This window comes from Eptesicus fuscus, chromosome 13 (assembly GCF_027574615.1).
Source record: "Eptesicus fuscus isolate TK198812 chromosome 13, DD_ASM_mEF_20220401, whole genome shotgun sequence".
Classification (NCBI taxonomy): Eukaryota; Metazoa; Chordata; class Mammalia; order Chiroptera; family Vespertilionidae; genus Eptesicus; species Eptesicus fuscus.
In genome coordinates, this window is record NC_072485.1 from 41,785,873 (window position 1) to 41,803,625 (window position 17,753).

Consider the following 17,753-nt stretch of genomic DNA (forward strand, 5'->3'; position numbering starts at 1 on the left):
TTCTGGGCCTAGTCCTCTGACATATATCCCTTTACTAATCTCCCCCTGACTCTCTGGGAACCAGACCATACATGCTGTTCCATCTGCAAACTGACCTTGACATTGCATAGCGCTCTGTCCCCTCCTGCTCTGACTGCCATGTAACCATTAATGTAACCCAGAGTGATGCTTGCTTTTTTAAGCAGCTCTATGTGACGCAAAAGGACCAGTTTAGAGAAAGAAGCAAGTCTTCCATCTCTGCCAGTCAACTAGTAATCTAGTTATGTAACATAGGAAAATCTCTTTCTCTCTTGCCTCAGTTCCCTGTTCAGAATAATGGAGCTGAGAATTTCCTCTTGGAAATTCTTTATGTAGGTTTTGAGTAATAAAATGTTAGTGATTTTTTCCAACTGTGCCTAGTAGATAGTATGTTTAATAATGGTTCATCTTCTGATAGTTCTACCTCCTACTTTTATACTTGAGGATGCTTCCGAGTCTGATTCTCCCACTCTGTACTTGGGCATGTAACTTCCTTACCTTAAATACACAGCCCTTCATTATATACTTCGTCCTGGAGAGGAGAGGTCAGGTCTGGTTCTAGCAGAGCTGCTCCCCTAGGGAACCTAGTACAGATCTATCCCATTCCCCCCATCTCTGTCCCACCCCAAACCCCTGGAGGCCATGGTTAGTGGAGATGTTAACCAAATGTCTCACCCTTTCATGCCCTGAGCTCCGCTACTTAACTGGCTTCCAGAAAGTGCATTTGACTGTATTTCCAGACAGCAGACCAGACCTTGGTTTTCCCAAATGGGAAAGAGTCCAGAGCTCACACCCCATATCCCCAGGGGCCTGCTGTGGGCTTCTGCCTCTCCCATTTGCGTTGGAGGCAGGCTGAGTCTCCCACCAGTGGTTAAGTAGATGGGTAACCAGCTGAGAGCTAAAGTTCCTCTCAAATTCTCCTTCACCAGCCCCCAGCCCCCTTCACCTCCATTCACCCGCCTTTCAGTTTCCCTGGCAACGCTGAGTGCTCATCCTGGAAAACTTTATCCGAAATCTGCTCTGGGCAGCTTTCCAAATCCATGCTAACCTGATTAGGTATCTCTAGGGGCCTTGCCAGCTAATCAGATTAGGCAGCACTAATGGTAGTGAGGACTTTGAGTGGGCGCAGAGCAGTAAAACATATTGTATACTTAGTGATAATTATCCTGCCTTTTGTGTCATTGATTTATCTGCCTCCCTCCCCATCCCCTGTCTTGTGTGTTGGCCCTAGCGATCCGGAGGAAGGAGAATGGCTGGTATGACGAAGAACACCCTCTGGTCTTCCTCTTCTTGGGATCATCTGGAATAGGTAATGGGAGCAGATCAGCTAGGGGGAAGAGGAGCTTGGGGAGCCTCAGCTGCTGTGGGCTAGGGTCAGGCCACCCACCTCTAGTTCAACTCCAGCTCCCCATACAACTGCCTCCAAATTACAGAGCCAGCAAGAGGGTCATCTGTCACAGCAGGAATAGCTGGAAGGATGCCCCTCCCTCTGGAAGCTAGGGTGCAGGGTCTAATTCACCTGGAGGGCCAGGCTCTTTGTAGCCCTGCTCCAACCACTCTGCATCCCCTGAGGCTGGCCTTTGGGTACACTTAAACCAGCTCCACTGCCCACCACATCAATCTTATTCAATATGACCTGAGACATAACCTGCTAGGAAGCTAAAGAAAGTCCCTGAAGACCAATACAGTGCTAGGTGCATAGCAAAATTGGCTACAGTAAAATGGGTTGGGTATTTTTCTAGCCAGTTAGGCTAAGGCATACTCACCCCTCACTCTCTGCCCTCACAGACTCCCCAGCTCCACCACCTTCTGCATTGACTTGATGGGGAATTTCATGCATTTTGTTGCCACCTCTTTCCCTCAGCATTTTTGTGGGCTTACCTCTCCCTCAGATATAGGCTCCAAAAAGGTTACCACCACCTCATCATGATACTGTAGAACTTGACTTTCTATCTAGACAGTGACTTCCAAAGGCTTGACCATCCTACCAAATGGCCCTTCAGAGCCACCACTTTGGTAGTGTCATTCTTTCTTTATATTATAAAGTCTGTGAAGCCCAGGAGAGGTGCCCTCCCTACCTCTAGCTGGTCTGTGGCTCCAGGCCTGTTGGATGCAAGATCATGGGTGTCTAGAGAACATGCAGTGCAGTGAGCCAGGAGGCAGGGTGCTCCTAGAGGAGCAAGGTACGTGCTGAGCTTCAAAGGACAAGTTGGCTCTGAATTATGAGTCAACCTCCCACTCTTAGGATGTTGCTATGGAGAAAAAGCCTCAATCCCCATCCACTGAAAAATCAAGGTGCAGTTCAGACTTTGATTCTGGTCCCAGCTTCATTCACCTTTAATCCCCTTTGTGACTTTGGAAGAGTCACTGACCCTCTCCAAGACTCAACGTTTCCATCCATAAAACATTATTTTCAGTGTCCATACTTTTCTAATATTATTTCATTCCAAGAGATAGTTATCTGGTCCTAACCCAATTCCTCTCCCTTCTTTCTTACTAGGAAAAACAGAGCTGGCCAAGCAGACAGCCAAATACATGCACAAAGATGCCAAAAAGGTAAGGGCTGGGACCTAGACCTGATCATCAGGCCATGGAGACCTTGCCACTCCTGCTAGCCCAAAAAACCCTAGACTCCCTGAATCTGGCAATAGCCAATCAAAGATAGGCTCTGGTCCTGGCCGGTGTGGCTCAGTTGGTCGGAGTGTCTTCCCATATATGGTTCTCTCCCTCTCCCTCTCCCTGAAATTAATAAGCATATTCTCGGGTGAGGATTAAAAAAAAAGGGGGGCTCTGGAACGTGAAGCAGGCCTCACCTCTGGCCCCAACTCAGCCACCAATTGCTCCAGGAATTTGGGCAAGTGATCCAACTTCTTTGTACCTCAGTTCCTTCATCTGTGAAATAAAATGATTACTCCTTGCCCTTCCCTAACTCTTGGGACACATGAGAGAACCCAGTGAGATTCATCTATACAATATTTTCAAGCATCTACTCTGTGCCAGGTATTATACTAGTTCCTAAGAAACAAGTGTTTATTTAGACATTTTCCCTGCCCTGAGGAACTCGGTCTGGAGAAGGAAACAGCTGTAGAAACATACCATTACTGTGCATCAAGGCCATGCCAGAGGGAGTCCTGGGGCCTGTAGGAGAAAACAAGTAGGAACAAGGGGTGTCTTACTGCTTCTCTCCATCCCACATGAGCTTTTAGATAGGATTTCTTTTTTTTTTCTTCTTTTTTAAGAATTTTTTTAAAGACATTTTATTGATTTTTACAGAGAGGAAGGAGGAGAGAGAGAGAAACATCAATGTGAAAGCCGAACATCAATCAGCTGCCTCCTGCACTCCCCCTACTGGGGATTAAGCCTGCAACCCTGGCATGTGCCTTGACCAGGAATGGAACCAGCAATTTTTCGATGCATGGGATGACACCCAACCAACTGAGCCACACTGGCCAGGGCAAACCAGATTTCTGATGTCTAAGCTGTGGAGTTGTCACAGTCCCCTTTCCCCATGACTCGGAGCCCTGGAGAGGACCGTCCCATCCCTTATTTGTTCAGACTCTGGCTTTCCAAGGCCTGCTCAGTTTGACTTTCTATGCTGACAGGCAGTGCTTTCATGCATAGAGAAATGTCAGAGAGAGCGATTCTTGGAGACTGCAAGAACATTTCAACCCAGGCCAAACCTTCTTTCTACCAGCCTTCCCAGTGTGGAGGCTAAGGTCCCCCTGCCCGCCAGTGGTGGGTGCCCACGACCCTAGGTGCCCTTGCCTCATTTCTGTGGAATGCCTCCCCAGCTGAGATGATAAGAATTGCTCAGACCTTGCCAGCCAAACTACCCCAGCAGCAGAACCCTGGGCACCTCCTGTCCTTCTGGCCTAGCTGCCCCTTTGCCACCTTCCTGAGAGCCACAGAAACGAGGTAGCTCAGGATGTGTCCTGAGCTGCATACATGGCCTTCTTCTGCCTAATAACTGGCTGAAGCCTTCTAAGCCTCCCTGGCTCTGCTAGTAGCTATGCTTTGCCTCAGCCAAACCCAGAGCGGACCCACTTGACAGGCAGGCAGGCAAGACGCAGCACATGACCGTGCTAATATGCTCCAACTGAAATAGCATTTTTAAGACAATTTATCAGGTTGGCAGCGATTGAAACAATTAGCACTCTGGAAAGGGCCATAAACTAGCAAGACTATTAGGGAAGATGCAGTTACAGGCAGGAACCACCTGATTAGGGATGAAGAATTCTGAGTGTTTTAATTTTAATACTGTCAGAAAGGTTAATATTTAATTACAAATTATAATCTCCTTATCCAAGCTGTCTTAATGTGTCTTCATACACAGTGGAAGTAGAAGGAAAGTATCTGCTGACTTGCTGGTGTAGAAAGGCGAGGGGGCTTGTGAGAAGACTGATGATGCAAGTCATTTTTCAGTTGGAGCATCTCTTCAGTTGGAGGCATATTTACAACACTGCAGGGTGTTCTGATGGCACCTTTCAATGCATGCCTCACCCAGGAGAAGGAAGTAACGCCATCACCCGTTGGAGGCAGTGGGCTGGGTGGTCCAGGTTCTGGAGCCAGTCATTTCTTGGCACAGGTTCCAATTCTACTTTGTCAGGTTACTTTATCCCTGTACAATTCAGCTCTCTTGTCTCAGAGTGAGACTGTCTAGTACTTTGAGGTTGTCAGAGCATCAAATGAGCTCAGGCGCTAGCACATAGTAAGTACCTGTTCCCTTGTCTTGTATTTATTCATCACCTCATATTTTCCACATCAGTACCCCATTGACTATCTTATTTGATCTTATGAGGAAAACAGCACAGATGCTAAATCAGACCCACTTTTTAGATGCAAAAACTGACCTATGGCATTACAGGGTCTGTCCAAGGTCAGTTGTTAAAGGAAGAAGTAAAATCAGAATCCAGTCTCTCAACTCTTTGTTTTTAATTTCAGAGAGGAAAGAGAGGGAGAGAGAGAAACATCAATGATGAGAGAGAATCATTGAGTGGTTCCCTCCTGCACACCCCCACCAGGGATCAAGCTCGCAGCTCGGGCGTGTGACCTGACTGGGAATTGAACCGTGACCTCCTGGTTCATAGGTCAACGCCCAACTACTGAGCCACACCCCTATGATGTTTTTAGAGAGAGTGGAAGGAGGGGTGGACATCAATGTGAGAAAGATCTATTGGCCGCCTCCCGCACATGCCCCAATTGGGGCCAGGGATTGAACCTGTAACCCAGGTATGTGCCTTTGACTGGAAATCAAACCTGATACCCTTTGGTACATGGGCTAATGCTTTAACCACTGAGCAGCACTGGCCAGGGCTAATCTTTCAACTCTCAATATCATTGTTCTCACGTGCAATAGGAGGCTAAATTGTAAACGTCATTTTGTCCCTATGATGCATAGGGAGATGAGAGGCATGAGAATCCTGTCATATTCATGCGTTTTATTTTTAAATCATAGGTAGTGCTTCTGCAGAACCCCTGATTACAGAATCTACATTTAGCACAGACATCCTGTGGCCATGTAATAGGCATATTTGAGACCTTCAAAATCCAAGAGCCCTGGACCGTAAGCTATCTAAAACCTCCAGAATCCAACGAGTGGTGTGTAGGAAGTGTCAGGTGTAGGGCCCAGTGTTAACTTGGCCTGACAAAATAAAATGAGCACTGGCTTGGGAGTCGGTGACTTGAATTCAAGTTCTGGCTTTCGGATCCTTAGTTGCCTCATTTGTAAAAAGTCACTCATAGCTCTAGACCTGGCTGCCTCCAAGGCATTGTTTGCACATTTTTATAATTTTTTATCAGACCCATGAGCTTATTTCTTCATTAGCCTCTACTATTCCTCCCAAATTGAGTGGCTTTATTAACTCCCATTATTAGGGTTAATAATCCTTGAGAAAAAACCTTAATGCTTTTCTGTGATCTCATCCTGAAATAGAGTGGAGGAGCCATAAAGACTTGCAGTTATAGGGCAGAATGACAAAGGGGTCAGAACACGAATCTGAGTCCACCTGCCTGTATTCAAACCCAACTTTAAACTACTCTGTGGAGTTGGCCGGGATCTCAGTTTACATCAGTTTTCTCATCTGCAAAATGGGTTTAAAAATGGTGCCTATCTCACTGGATTATTATGAATGTTAATGAGATGAAATAAAATGATAGCACCTGGTAAGCAATCAATACATGTTGGATATTACTATCATTATCCTTGCCTCACTTCTAGATTACCCTAAGCTAAGCTCATATGAAACCAAAATTATTCCAGTCAAGAAAATCAATCCCCGAGGCTTGTTCAAATTTTCTTAACAACTAGGGTGAGAATCCAGATCACTTGACATAAGTAAGCCCTAGTCTATACTCCCAGTATCCTGGGACATTGATATCTAGGCACAAAACTCAGAACCCTTCAAATGAGGACTGCCAACAGCCCAACTGATTGACAGAGCCGGAAATATGAGGCAGTAGACTTGAGCCAGATTGTCAAGCTTGAGTAACCTTGGGCAAGTTACTTTAATCTGTGACTCAGCTTTGTCATCTGTAAGATGGGGATGATAATAGTGCTACCTCATAGACTTGAAAATGTTATGAGCCCTTTATAACTTGCCAGGCACGTAGTAAGCACCCATAGTAAGTAACTGAGTTATTATCAGATACCCATGTCATGGCTTCCAGCCCATTGCTCCCTCTGGGCAGCACTCCCAGCTTCCCCATGTCCATCCTCCCACCCTTCCTGAAGCCTGTTTCTCTTGGCTGAGCTGTCTGGGGCCCTCTGAAAACGTTTGCTGGCTAAGCCCCATGTGCTCAGATAGCAGGGATCACCCCCACATGATTTTAATAACTCTCCCAGGCCTTTCCCACCCTTGGGTTAGGTCCTCTCCTCAGGCCCCTGGTGAGACTAGGAGAGGAAACAGGGCCTGTGTTACACAGGAAAAACTAGCTCAAAAAGGGGAGGCAGCGTACCTAAGGCCACACAGATTGTGGCAGAACTGAGACTAGCAGCAGGCCTCTGGGGCTCTTTCTGCCACCCCATACCTTGGGTACAGAGTGACAGGACAGAGAAAAAACTAGAAGTACATCACTGAGTGAATTTCAGACCAAAGACCAAGCTAGAATAGGCCTGCATTTCAAATATAGCTACCACCCTCCCGGGGCCTTGGCATCCGTCATCCCCAGCTCTCAAAAGACATGAGCTTAGTGAGTGTGCACTCTCAGACAGGAGCACGTGCTGTCAAGAGAGGAGCCTGGGGAGAGTGTGGGGAACCCTGGATGGGTGGAGAGACGGCACCCATGAATGATTTTATAACTCTCTAAATTCTTCTTGAAAAGGAGTGTGTCCTCTGCCTGTGTTGACTCACAAATGCCACACTACCCAGTGTTCTCTTCCGGGGCTAATCATGGTCAGGCCTCACCCCAGGGGACCACTTCCTTGGAAATCACCCCTAGGCCCAGCAGTGGTGAGAGAAAGGCTGCAAGCTATGTTATGGGTGACTTTAGATGAAATGAAGAAATGTAAATAAATAAAAAGGTATATTTGTTTAAAAGAAGAGGAAACTAAAAGGGCATGTGCCCACAATGACTTGCAAATGTGAGGGCACCATGCAGCTGTCTGGTTATGTGTTGCTCCCCTCCATGTCAATCACAATCCACGCTGATTGTGACTGACTTTGTCCATGTCTGCCCACCCTACTCAACGGGTGCCCCTCAAGGACAGAGACCAAGTCTTGTTCACTGTTGTAGCTCCAGTGCCCAGCACACATGGATGCCCTCAGGAAATGTGGAATGGATGGGAGAACGGGAGGTTGGGTGGATGATGTGGTAATCAGACCAGTAGAGTTCTGCCTGAGAAAAGAGAAATTCTGGGCCAGATTTAGAAGGACGGGGACATGACTTGGTTCGTTAAGGTAGGGAATGGAATCATGTAGGGACTGAGTGGACAGAAAAAGAGGCAAGGAGCCGGAAAGAACATCGAAGAATGGGATGGAAGATCCTGAATTGGTGTGGTCTGAAAGCTTGTGGGTATTTGCCTTCTTGCCGATTGGACTCATGCTTATTTCCACACAGGGCTTCATCAGGCTGGACATGTCTGAGTTCCAGGAGCGGCATGAGGTAAGTGAGAGTCCTCGGTGAAGTGTGGTTTGGAGGGCTGAGAATTTTGATGTGGCTTGTCATTTGGGCCCGAGATAATTCCAGCAGTCTTGTGATTTGTCCTTTGGGGACATATGTATGCAGCAGGGTCACTGACCTGTTTGCATAAGATTTGCTCTGAAGAATAAGCATAGAAAAGATCTATCTGCTCTCCCATCATAGCAGGATTCCTGCCACCCTAGGATTCAGCCTGACACTCCTTGTTGAGATAGGTAGTCTTAACATTGTATGTAAAGCCATCTTCTTGTGCTTGCCCCAAATTGGAAACTCAAAGCATGGAAAGGCCTTTGTAACATGTTTCCTTCCTTCCCCTAGGTGGCCAAGTTTATTGGGTCCCCACCAGGCTACATCGGCCACGAGGAGGGTGGCCAACTGACCAAGAAGCTGAAACAATGCCCCAATGCCGTGGTGCTCTTTGACGAGGTGGACAAGGCCCATCCAGATGTGCTTACCATCATGCTGCAGCTGTTTGATGAGGTGAAATGGACTGGAATGGAGGCTGAGCTATCTGGGGCCCTCTGAAAATGCTTGCTGGCTAAGTCCCATGTGCTCAGATAGCAGGGATCACCCTGTGTTACACAGGAAAAACTATAGCTCAAAAAGGGGAGGCAAAGTACCTAAGGCCACATAGATAGTGATAGGATTCTGCCACATACCCATAGGTATGAGGGTCTGTGAGCAGTAGGAACCAAGGGCCCAGAGGCCTGTCAGATCATTCCTCAACTTGCTGCTCCCCCATGTGTACATTTGGGCACTTAGCAGATGTGGTTTCAACCCCTCTCTGGACCAAGGCCCAGGCTGGGCATCAAGGGAAGGCCAGCACTGCCCAAGAGTAGAAATTTTGTCACTGCCCAGACTACCTTCCAGAGAGACAGAGTGGGCAGAGGTGCCAGGAGAGAAAGACCTGAACTTGTAGTTCCAACTCTGTTTCATCCTCAGGCATCAGGGACCTCATGTGACATACAGGAAGGCTGGATCCAAAGTAAGCTCAAGAACCTTTCTGGCTCATGGACCTCTTCTGAGGAGCTCCAGGCTCATCACAAATGAGACAGCATCCCCCTCCCACCACACACACACATGCACACATACACGTGGAGCAAATTCTAAATAAGGAGAAGAAGCCCTTTTATTCAGCACATTCTATATACCAAGCTGTGCTAAAGACTTTACAGATGGTATCCCTAATCATCACAATAGCCATGCAAGGTAGAAACAATCTCAGTTTTTACAGATGAAGAAATCCAGGTTCAGCAGTTATAAATGACTTGTCCAAGGCCACAGAGCTACTGTGTGGAGGAGCCAGATTGGGCTGCAAATACATCTGACTCCAGAGCCCCAGTTCTCCCCTCTGTACCACTCCTTACCTTGAGGGAGAGCTTATCTGAAGGGGATGACCTCCACTTTTTCCAGGGACTGCAGACCCAGGATGAGCCTTTTCTTCTCCCTCACAGAAGCTATATTAGCCAGCACGTTGCCACATGGAGTCCAGCCCACCTTTTCTACTTAGCCCCTCCAGCCCTAGGGAAACAGGAAGGAGTTTTGCTTCCCATGTCACAAGTGCACTAGATGAGGTGCATGAAGAAACTCCCCCTGGACCAAATAGTAGACCAGGTACCAAGCCAAGAAGACGCACATTCAAATGTTCCCACAGCTTCCCACCACCTTCCCCACCTGGCCTAGCATCCTTGCCCCTGCCGAATTTTGTTGAGGTCTTCCTAGCTTCTCAGCTACTCCCTCTCCCCAGACTTCTGCTGTTGAATGAAGATCAGTCCTTCAAATGTCACATATTCAGTTATACCTGTGCTCTAAAACCTTCTGCTCTGTTCTAGACTCTTTTTTTTTAAATATATTTTATTGATTTTAGAGAGGAAGAGAGAGGGAGAGAGAGATAGAAACATAAATGATGAGAATCATTGATTGGCTGCCTCCTGCACACCCCCTACCAGGGATCAAGCCCACAACCCAGGCATGTGCCCTTGGCCGGAATCGAACCTGGGACCATTCAGTCCGCAGGCCAACACTCTATCCATGGAGCCAAACCAGCCAGGGCCTGTTCCAGACTCTTGATGGGATTCAGATATTAAGCTATGCACCAAACCTACCCTCCAGGGACTCCCTGCCTGGTAGGTGGAAAGGACATGTGATAATAGTTGATATTTTTGTACTTTGTATGCCAGGCACTATTATAAAAATTTACATGTATCAATTCCTTTAATCCTCCCAACAACCTTAGGAAGATAGATATTATTACTGCCTCCATGTAACAAATGGGGAAACTGAAGTAAAGTGAGATAAGTAATTCACCCATGGTCTGGAAAGAGGGAATCCAGGTTCAAACCCAAGCAGTTCAATTCCAGAGCCTGCAGCTTAAGTAATAACTTCCATGCCGCTGGGACCATAAGAAAGGAGTAGATCATCAGTGAAGCATTCACAGGAAGGGAGAATCCAGCAGCCGGTTTGGCCTCTGACATCCCTGGAGAGGTACCTCTGATGGCCTCCTTGGCCAGAAGGACAGAAGGCAACTGCTGACTGAAATACAGTTGGCCCCACATGGAAGCCCTGTCCACCCCTCCCCTGCTGTCACTCCACAACTGCCTTTTGGGAGTTGATAATTCCTTTCTGCAGCCTCTACTAGCCCACTGCAGTTTCTTTCTTTCTTTCTTTCTTCTTTCTTTCTTTCTTTCTTTCTTTCTTTCTTTCTTTCTTTCTTTCTTTCTTTCAATATATTTTATTGATTATTTACAGAGAGGAAGAGAGAGGGATAGAGAGTTAGAAACATCGATGAGAGAAACATCGATCAGCTGCCTCTTGCACACCCCCTACTGGGGATGTGCCCGTAACCAAGGTACATGCCCTTGACCGGAATCGAACCTGGGACCCTTGAGTCCGCAGGCCAACGCTCTATCCACTGAGCCAAACCGGTTTCAGCCCACTGCAGTTTCTGATATTTATGCCCTTGGTTCCATTGACCAAAGCTGCTATCCAATTTTCCTTAGCCAGATTTATATATTGTGCCCCTTGAGGAAAGGGACCTTGTCCTACTCCAACCATTGCCAGAGCCCACAGCATCACGGGAAATGCTGTGTGACTAACGTAATTCAGCAAACCTTCTAAGGATGAATAAGTGTTTGCCATATGAACAGAGGTGAGAAGGGCCAGCAGCAGACATCAGATATGCAGAAGCATAGGGGACATGAGGCAGCCTGTTATACCCAGGGACTGACAGCTGTTCAGTACTGCTTGACTGTAGAGGAAAGCGAGAACAAAATGGTGGAGATGAGGTGGGTTAGATAGACTGGGGCCAGTTAAAATGCCAGGTAAAGGAACATAGATTTATTTGGTGGATCATAGGGAGCTTTTAAAGACTTTAAACGAGAGAAATATGGTCAGGTTTTCACTTGATAAAGTTCTTATTCGTAGCCGTGAGAGGAAAGAAGGAAGAAGGGGCAGCGAGGAGACTATTGAAGAGTTCAGAGCTGGGAGGCCTATCTAAAGCAGGACCCTGGGATGGGGAGAATTACCAGGAGGTCACTGTGCAGGGCTCAGTGATTGGATGGGAAGAGAGAAGGAGGAGCCAAGGAGATGAGTGGCAGGATTTCTGGCCTGGTTGACTGGACTGCTACTGCTGCTATCAGCTGAGGCAGGGAATGCAGGAGAATGAGCTGCAAATCGGAGAGGAAGGTGGGGAGCTGAGGTTTGAAACTGTTAAAAGGCAGTGCCTGAGGAACAGCCAGATGGAGTTGTCTAAGTGGTCATTCATCAGTTGGAGATATCTGGAGGAGCGGTCACCAACCTTTCAGATCTGCGGACCACCAGTTGGCGACCGCCGATCTGGAGCATAGGAGAGGTATGGACTAGACGTAGAGATTCAGGAATGGTCCAGCCCAGAGAAGGTAATGGAAACTAAGGGAAGGGATGAGATCTCTCAACTGGGGAGAAGATAGTATGCAGAGAAGAGGAGAGGGCTAACACAGAGCCTCCCACCTAGCAGGAAAGAGCCAAAGAGGGATTGATAGAGCAAAGCAGGAGACTGGTTCATTATGGGGCAGAAGACACAGATCAAACACAGTCCCTGCCTCGGTGTTCATGAATGAGTGGGGGAGACGGGCAACAAAAAGCAGTTCAGGGAACTATGGTGAGTGCTGCACTATGAGAAGCCAGTGCTGTGAGTTGTAAGGTCACCTAATCCAGTCTGGGGGCATGAGGGAAGCCCCCGCACCACCACCACCATTCCTACCCAGCCAGTTCTCCCAAGCCTGGGCCCAGAAAAGCAGAACTTATTGTTCTCTTCTAAGCACCAAGCAGGACTAATGCTGGTCACATCCCAGGTGACCCCAAAACCTATGGCACAGGGCCATAGTCCCAGGAAGAGACTGGCCCGCAAAAAAAGCCCACCTCTGCTCCTCCCTTCAAAGATACAAGCAGTGGGAAAACAGCCCATGGAGCCCTGGGGTGAGCATTGCTGGAAGGTGGGACAGTGACAGCTCCCTCTTTGGGACACATCTTTATTGCCACGGACTCTGAGGACAGAGACATGAAGTCACCCTTGGGTCAGTCATACACTGCACCTGCTCCCCTGATCCACCTGGGACCCATCCTCAGGCCCAGTTATGAGCACAGCTTTGATCTCTCAGAATGAAATTGCCACTGGTTATTGCTCTGGCCAGTGCAGCAGTGTGTGCACTCAGTCCTCAGGAATGAGCTCTGCGAACACTTAGTATCATATGCATGCACCTGGGCGTGTCCCACACTCCTGCAGACCTGGTCCCTACTAAGGAGTGGATTCTCTCATATTGTAACCTATAAGCAAGAAAACTAATGGCAAAAGCTCAAGAAGATCCATTTGTGCCCTTGCCTTCCCCTTGTCTCATCCGAAGGCAGGGATGGGAGAGTGAGCAGGGACTTAGATCACGAGGCCCCTTTTGAGTAGACCCCCTTGGAAATAATACTTTCTGAGAGGCCTGTTCCAAGGGCTAGTGTAAAGTGAAGCTGAAAAGCACCCAATACCATGGCCAGCATGCAATAGGTGCTCAGGCAATATACATTCCTTCCCATATTGCCTATGAGGACCATTGCTTTGGAGTTTTTGTTTTTAAATATTTTTATTTTATTATTTTCTATTTTTTAGTGATTTCAGAAAGGAAGGGAAAGGGAAAGAGATATAGAAACATCAGTGATGATAGAAAATCATTGATCAACTGCTTCCTGTACGCCCCCTACTGGGGATTGAGCCTGAAACCCAGGCATCAAACCTGGGACCTTTCAGTCCACATGCTGACACTCTATCCATTGAGCCAAACTGGATAGGGCACCATTGCTTTGGTTTTGGAAGCAAGGGCTGACTTTGAGTCAGGACAACAGGTTAAGGAAAACGCTTGAGGATTGATTTCCAGCTGCTGAGGCTGGGACAGGCAGGAGCCCACAGACCTATCTATCCCCCAGAGTCATGTTATCTGGCCTGGTAAGAGCTATGCTTTGTCTGTAACCCAGAGGAAATCCCAGTTGTTTCTCTCCAGCAAGGATCAAATGATGCAAACTATATTTGGCAGAATTCTGAGAAAATTTTACTTAGGGAAAGAAAATTTCATGGAGCCTCATTTATCCAGCACTACTGGTATGACCTCAGTAGCCTGGTACAGAAGGAAGGGCGTGTCTCTGTGATCAAACAGTTCGAGCCTCAGCTGTAGAGTTTACTAGCTATGAGACCTTGAATGAGTTACCTAACCTCTCTGAGCCTCAGTTTCTCTGTAGGGGTTGTGAGGATTTAGGCATTTAACACACAGACACTGAACACTTACTATGCACCAAACACTGTCTAGGACCCAGTGAGAACAAAATCCAGCCTCTACCTTCTTGGAGCTTCTGGTGGGTGGAGTGTAATAGTACACAGAAAACATTAAGCAGGTCCCTATGGTGGAAATGCCCATCAGTTTCCCCTGTTGTTGCTCCATCAGTGCCTCTCAGTGAGGCCCTGATCATTGCTTTTGTTCTAAATGCTGCAAAGTGCTGCTGTACGGTGATAGATGTGAGGTTTGCTGAGTGGATGGAGCTCCTTGCCCTTGAACTAAATGACCTATACTTTTCTTGTTCTTCTTTATCTTCCTCTGCTATTGCTCCTTTTCTCTTTCCGTTGTGCATCTGTCTCAAGTACACATGCTCTCTTTTATGTCACTTCTAGAAAGAATTAAAGATTCCAAGGAAACTTCCCAAGTTGGTTAAAGGGAGAGCATTATTTTCTATCCCTCTCTGTTTCTATTCATTTTGATCCAATAAATATATGTGTTTGCTACAGTAATAACAGTTCACAAAACTTGCACAGTTTTAATAAAGACAGATTTGGGTAAAGTAAAAAATAAATTTGCACAGCTTGGTTAACTAAGGAATATTCTTCAGTATGACCATATCTCATCTTCACAGTGGCCCAGTGAAGTACCCTCCTCTGAACTACAGCAACTTGGGCTTCCCCTATGATAACACCTAATGCACTGACTTGTCATTACTCAGTGTCACTCCTCTAGACTGGGAGTATGTCCAGGGCTCAGTGGGTGCCTAGTGCCCCAACACAGAGCCTGGACTAGCATGGGCTTCCAGAAAAGTGTGTTGGATGGGTGCATGTAAAATCAAGCTGGCTTCTGGGTGCCAGGGATAATTAGGCACCCTGACTGTTGACACAGCAAATGCATTCTCGCTGCAGGTGCTCAGTATGTGAATCTGTTGCAGCCCAGGGCAGTGAGCACTGCAACCGAGGGTGAGAACAGTGCGCAGAGAACCCAGGGAGCAAGCAGCTGACTCTGCCGGGGGTAGGAGAGACCTCCTGGAAGAGGTGCTTGGTCTTGTAGTTCCCTAACTGTGCAGTCACTGTTCATTCCCAGGGTCGGCTGACAGATGGAAAAGGGAAAACCATCGACTGCAAGGACGCCATCTTCATTATGACCTCCAATGTGGCCAGTGACGAGATCGCACAGCACGCACTGCAGCTGAGGCAGGAAGCTTTGGAGATGAGCCATAACCGTATTGCTGAGAACCTTGGTATGGCACATAGCCTGGGCTGTCTAGGCAACTGGGCAAATGCCCAGATCACCAGCACATCTCTTGGGGGCAAGGATGGTATTGGGGTCCTAAGCCTTGGTGAAGGTCCTGGTAGATTCCAAGCACCATACCAGATAGTGGAGGGAGACAGTGAGACAGTGCCCTTACTTCCTCTATAAAGCCCCAGGTCTCAGGTGACAGGAGCATCCCAGACAGAGGAGTGGATGGAGCACCCCAGGTGAAGGACCAAGAAGAGGCCAGAGTCTTGGGGAACTGAAGGGACCCTTACTTAACAGATGCTTTGGTGCAATGAGGGGACAGCAGATCAGAAACTGTGGAGATGGACACAGACTTTTTCAGCCGAGGAGCCTTCCTGGGTAGGTAGGCTGGAGAGTGCTGGAAAGGAGGAGTGTACCAGACAGAAGGCCCTAACTGTCACCTTTCCATTTGGAATTGAACCCTCCTGCCCCCTTCCTCCAAGTCAAAACTCAAATCTTGGTTTTGACTCTCTTCTTCTTCCCTCCTTTTCTCACACAACTTCCGCTGTAAGAACCCCAGGCTTTGTAGTACATAAGAGCTGGAAGGGCCTCACAAAGTACCCAGACCAGTCCTCTCACTGTTCAAGTAAGAAGACCAGGCCAAGGCCCAAAGAGCCTGAGACATTGACCAGGATTACACAGCTCATCAACGACAGGACCGGGGCTCTTTTCATGGATGGGGTCAAGGGGCTGGCACATCTCCCAAACCTTGGTGTGGGGAGTAATCAGTTTATGATTCTGTTTCTACAGGAGATGTCCAAATTAGTGACAAGATCACCATATCAAAGAATTTCAAAGAGAATGTGATTCGGCCCATCCTGAAAGTAAGAGGTCTTTGTCCTTCCCACTGAAACCTTGGGTGGGGGATCCCCTTAGCCTAAAGCTATGGAAGCCCCCATATCTTCTCCACTGGGGTCCAGTAATTGCCTTTACCCCCATCTCAGTCACTGAGCTCACCCCTTATCTGGCTCTGCAGGCTCACTTCCGGAGGGATGAGTTTTTGGGACGAATCAATGAGATCGTCTACTTCCTCCCTTTCTGCCACTCGGAGCTCATCCAGCTAGTCAACAAGGAACTGAACTTCTGGGCCAAGAGAGTAAGAGTGGGGACTGCCCATGGGTGGGGATGGGATATTTTCCCACTGGGCGCATCACCTCCCAAAAGGTGGAGCACAGTGGTGGGGGGGCGGGGGCAGTGGCCCTAGGGCACATAGTCTCTCACAGGCCCAGGCCTCAGGCAGTGATGAGAGATGGAAAGCCCTAGGCCACATGCAGACATACTCCTGTCTGACCTTTCTCAGGCCAAGCAAAGGCACAATATCACACTGCTCTGGGACCGAGAGGTGGCAGACGTGTTGGTTGATGGCTACAATGTGCACTATGGCGCCCGCTCCATCAAGCATGAGGTGAGCATAGGTCCCGCCACACTTCCCTCCCTGGTACCCCTAGACCCAGTCCCTGGGCTCCCAGCCTGGAATTGTCCCTACCCAGAACAGATGCCCTTGTAGAATAAAAAACACAGGATGATCAAATCAAACCCTGTTTTGGAGGGTAACCCCTACCAGGATGGGGAACTATATTGGAAACCTTAAAAACTGACATTGAGTTTTGAGCACAATCCTGCGAGTTGTGTGTTGTTAGCCCTTTGCAGATGAGAAAACTGAAGCTCGGCATAAGTGCTTGCCCTAGTAGTAAGCGATAGAGGCTGGCCTTCATGCCAAGCAAAGGCACAATGGTAGGCGATAGAGCCTGACCTTCAGGCCACAGGCCGGCCCAGGCCTCAGCAGTGACGACCACTTCACCTGCGACCTGTAGGTAGAACGCCGTGTGGTGAACCAGTTGGCAGCTGCCTATGAACAGGACCTGCTGCCAGGGGGCTGTACTCTGCGCATCACTGTGGAGGACTCAGACAAGCAGCTACTCAAGAGCCCTGATCTGCCCTCACCCCAGACTGAGAAGCGCTCACCTACATTACGGTTGGAGATCATCGATAAGGACAGCAAGACCCACAAACTGGACATCCGGGCACCACTACACCCTGAGAAGGTGTGCCACACCCTCTAGCCTCTACCTACCTGCCTAGTGCCCTCAACGTCCAATAAAGGCCCCTCAGCTGTGGCATGGCAACCGACCTACCTTCCCCTCATACCTCTTGCTCCTCTCCCCCCAGCCTCTTACCTCCTCAACAGCCCCTGCAAGACCCCTCCCCTGTCACCTTTGTTGTGGGTCCAAAGCTTGCTAACAGTCTCCAGGAGGAGCTGCCCCTGCACCCCCTTCAAGAAGAGAGGGGAGGAGGTCCCTTATCTCTGTCCTTCAGCATGATCTCCATGCCCCATAGTCTCTGGAACTTGATCATGTTCTCTGGAAGCTCAGAAGTATGGCAGCTAAGAGCAGATCTGGCTGGAAGAAGACAGGGGCCAGACTATGACCTGCCACCCTCTGCTGGCCCTCAGAATGTCTCCACAGAGAGTGCAGAAAGAATACAGAGGCCCAGGCACAGAGGTTCTGCAGTTTAGGCTGTAACTACCTC

At 48.2% G+C, this 17,753-nt stretch overlaps 1 protein-coding gene across 2 annotated transcripts in view; it reads left to right on the top strand.

Moving 5' to 3' along the window:
• The window catches only part of CLPB (ClpB family mitochondrial disaggregase), a 161,361-nt gene extending 144,007 nt beyond the window's left edge, over positions 1–17,354 (top strand). For both annotated transcript variants that reach the window (XM_008149929.3, XM_008149930.3), the window contains 9 exons: positions 1,250–1,327; positions 2,519–2,574; positions 8,074–8,118; positions 8,473–8,634; positions 15,030–15,186; positions 15,975–16,048; positions 16,201–16,320; positions 16,525–16,629; positions 17,039–17,354. In XM_008149929.3, coding sequence (XP_008148151.2) covers positions 1,250–1,327; positions 2,519–2,574; positions 8,074–8,118; positions 8,473–8,634; positions 15,030–15,186; positions 15,975–16,048; positions 16,201–16,320; positions 16,525–16,629; positions 17,039–17,287 — 1,046 coding nt within the window. In that variant the 3' untranslated portion in view covers positions 17,288–17,354. The remainder of the gene's footprint in view (positions 1–1,249; positions 1,328–2,518; positions 2,575–8,073; positions 8,119–8,472; positions 8,635–15,029; positions 15,187–15,974; positions 16,049–16,200; positions 16,321–16,524; positions 16,630–17,038) is intronic.
• The last annotated feature ends 399 nt before the right edge of the window (positions 17,355–17,753 follow it).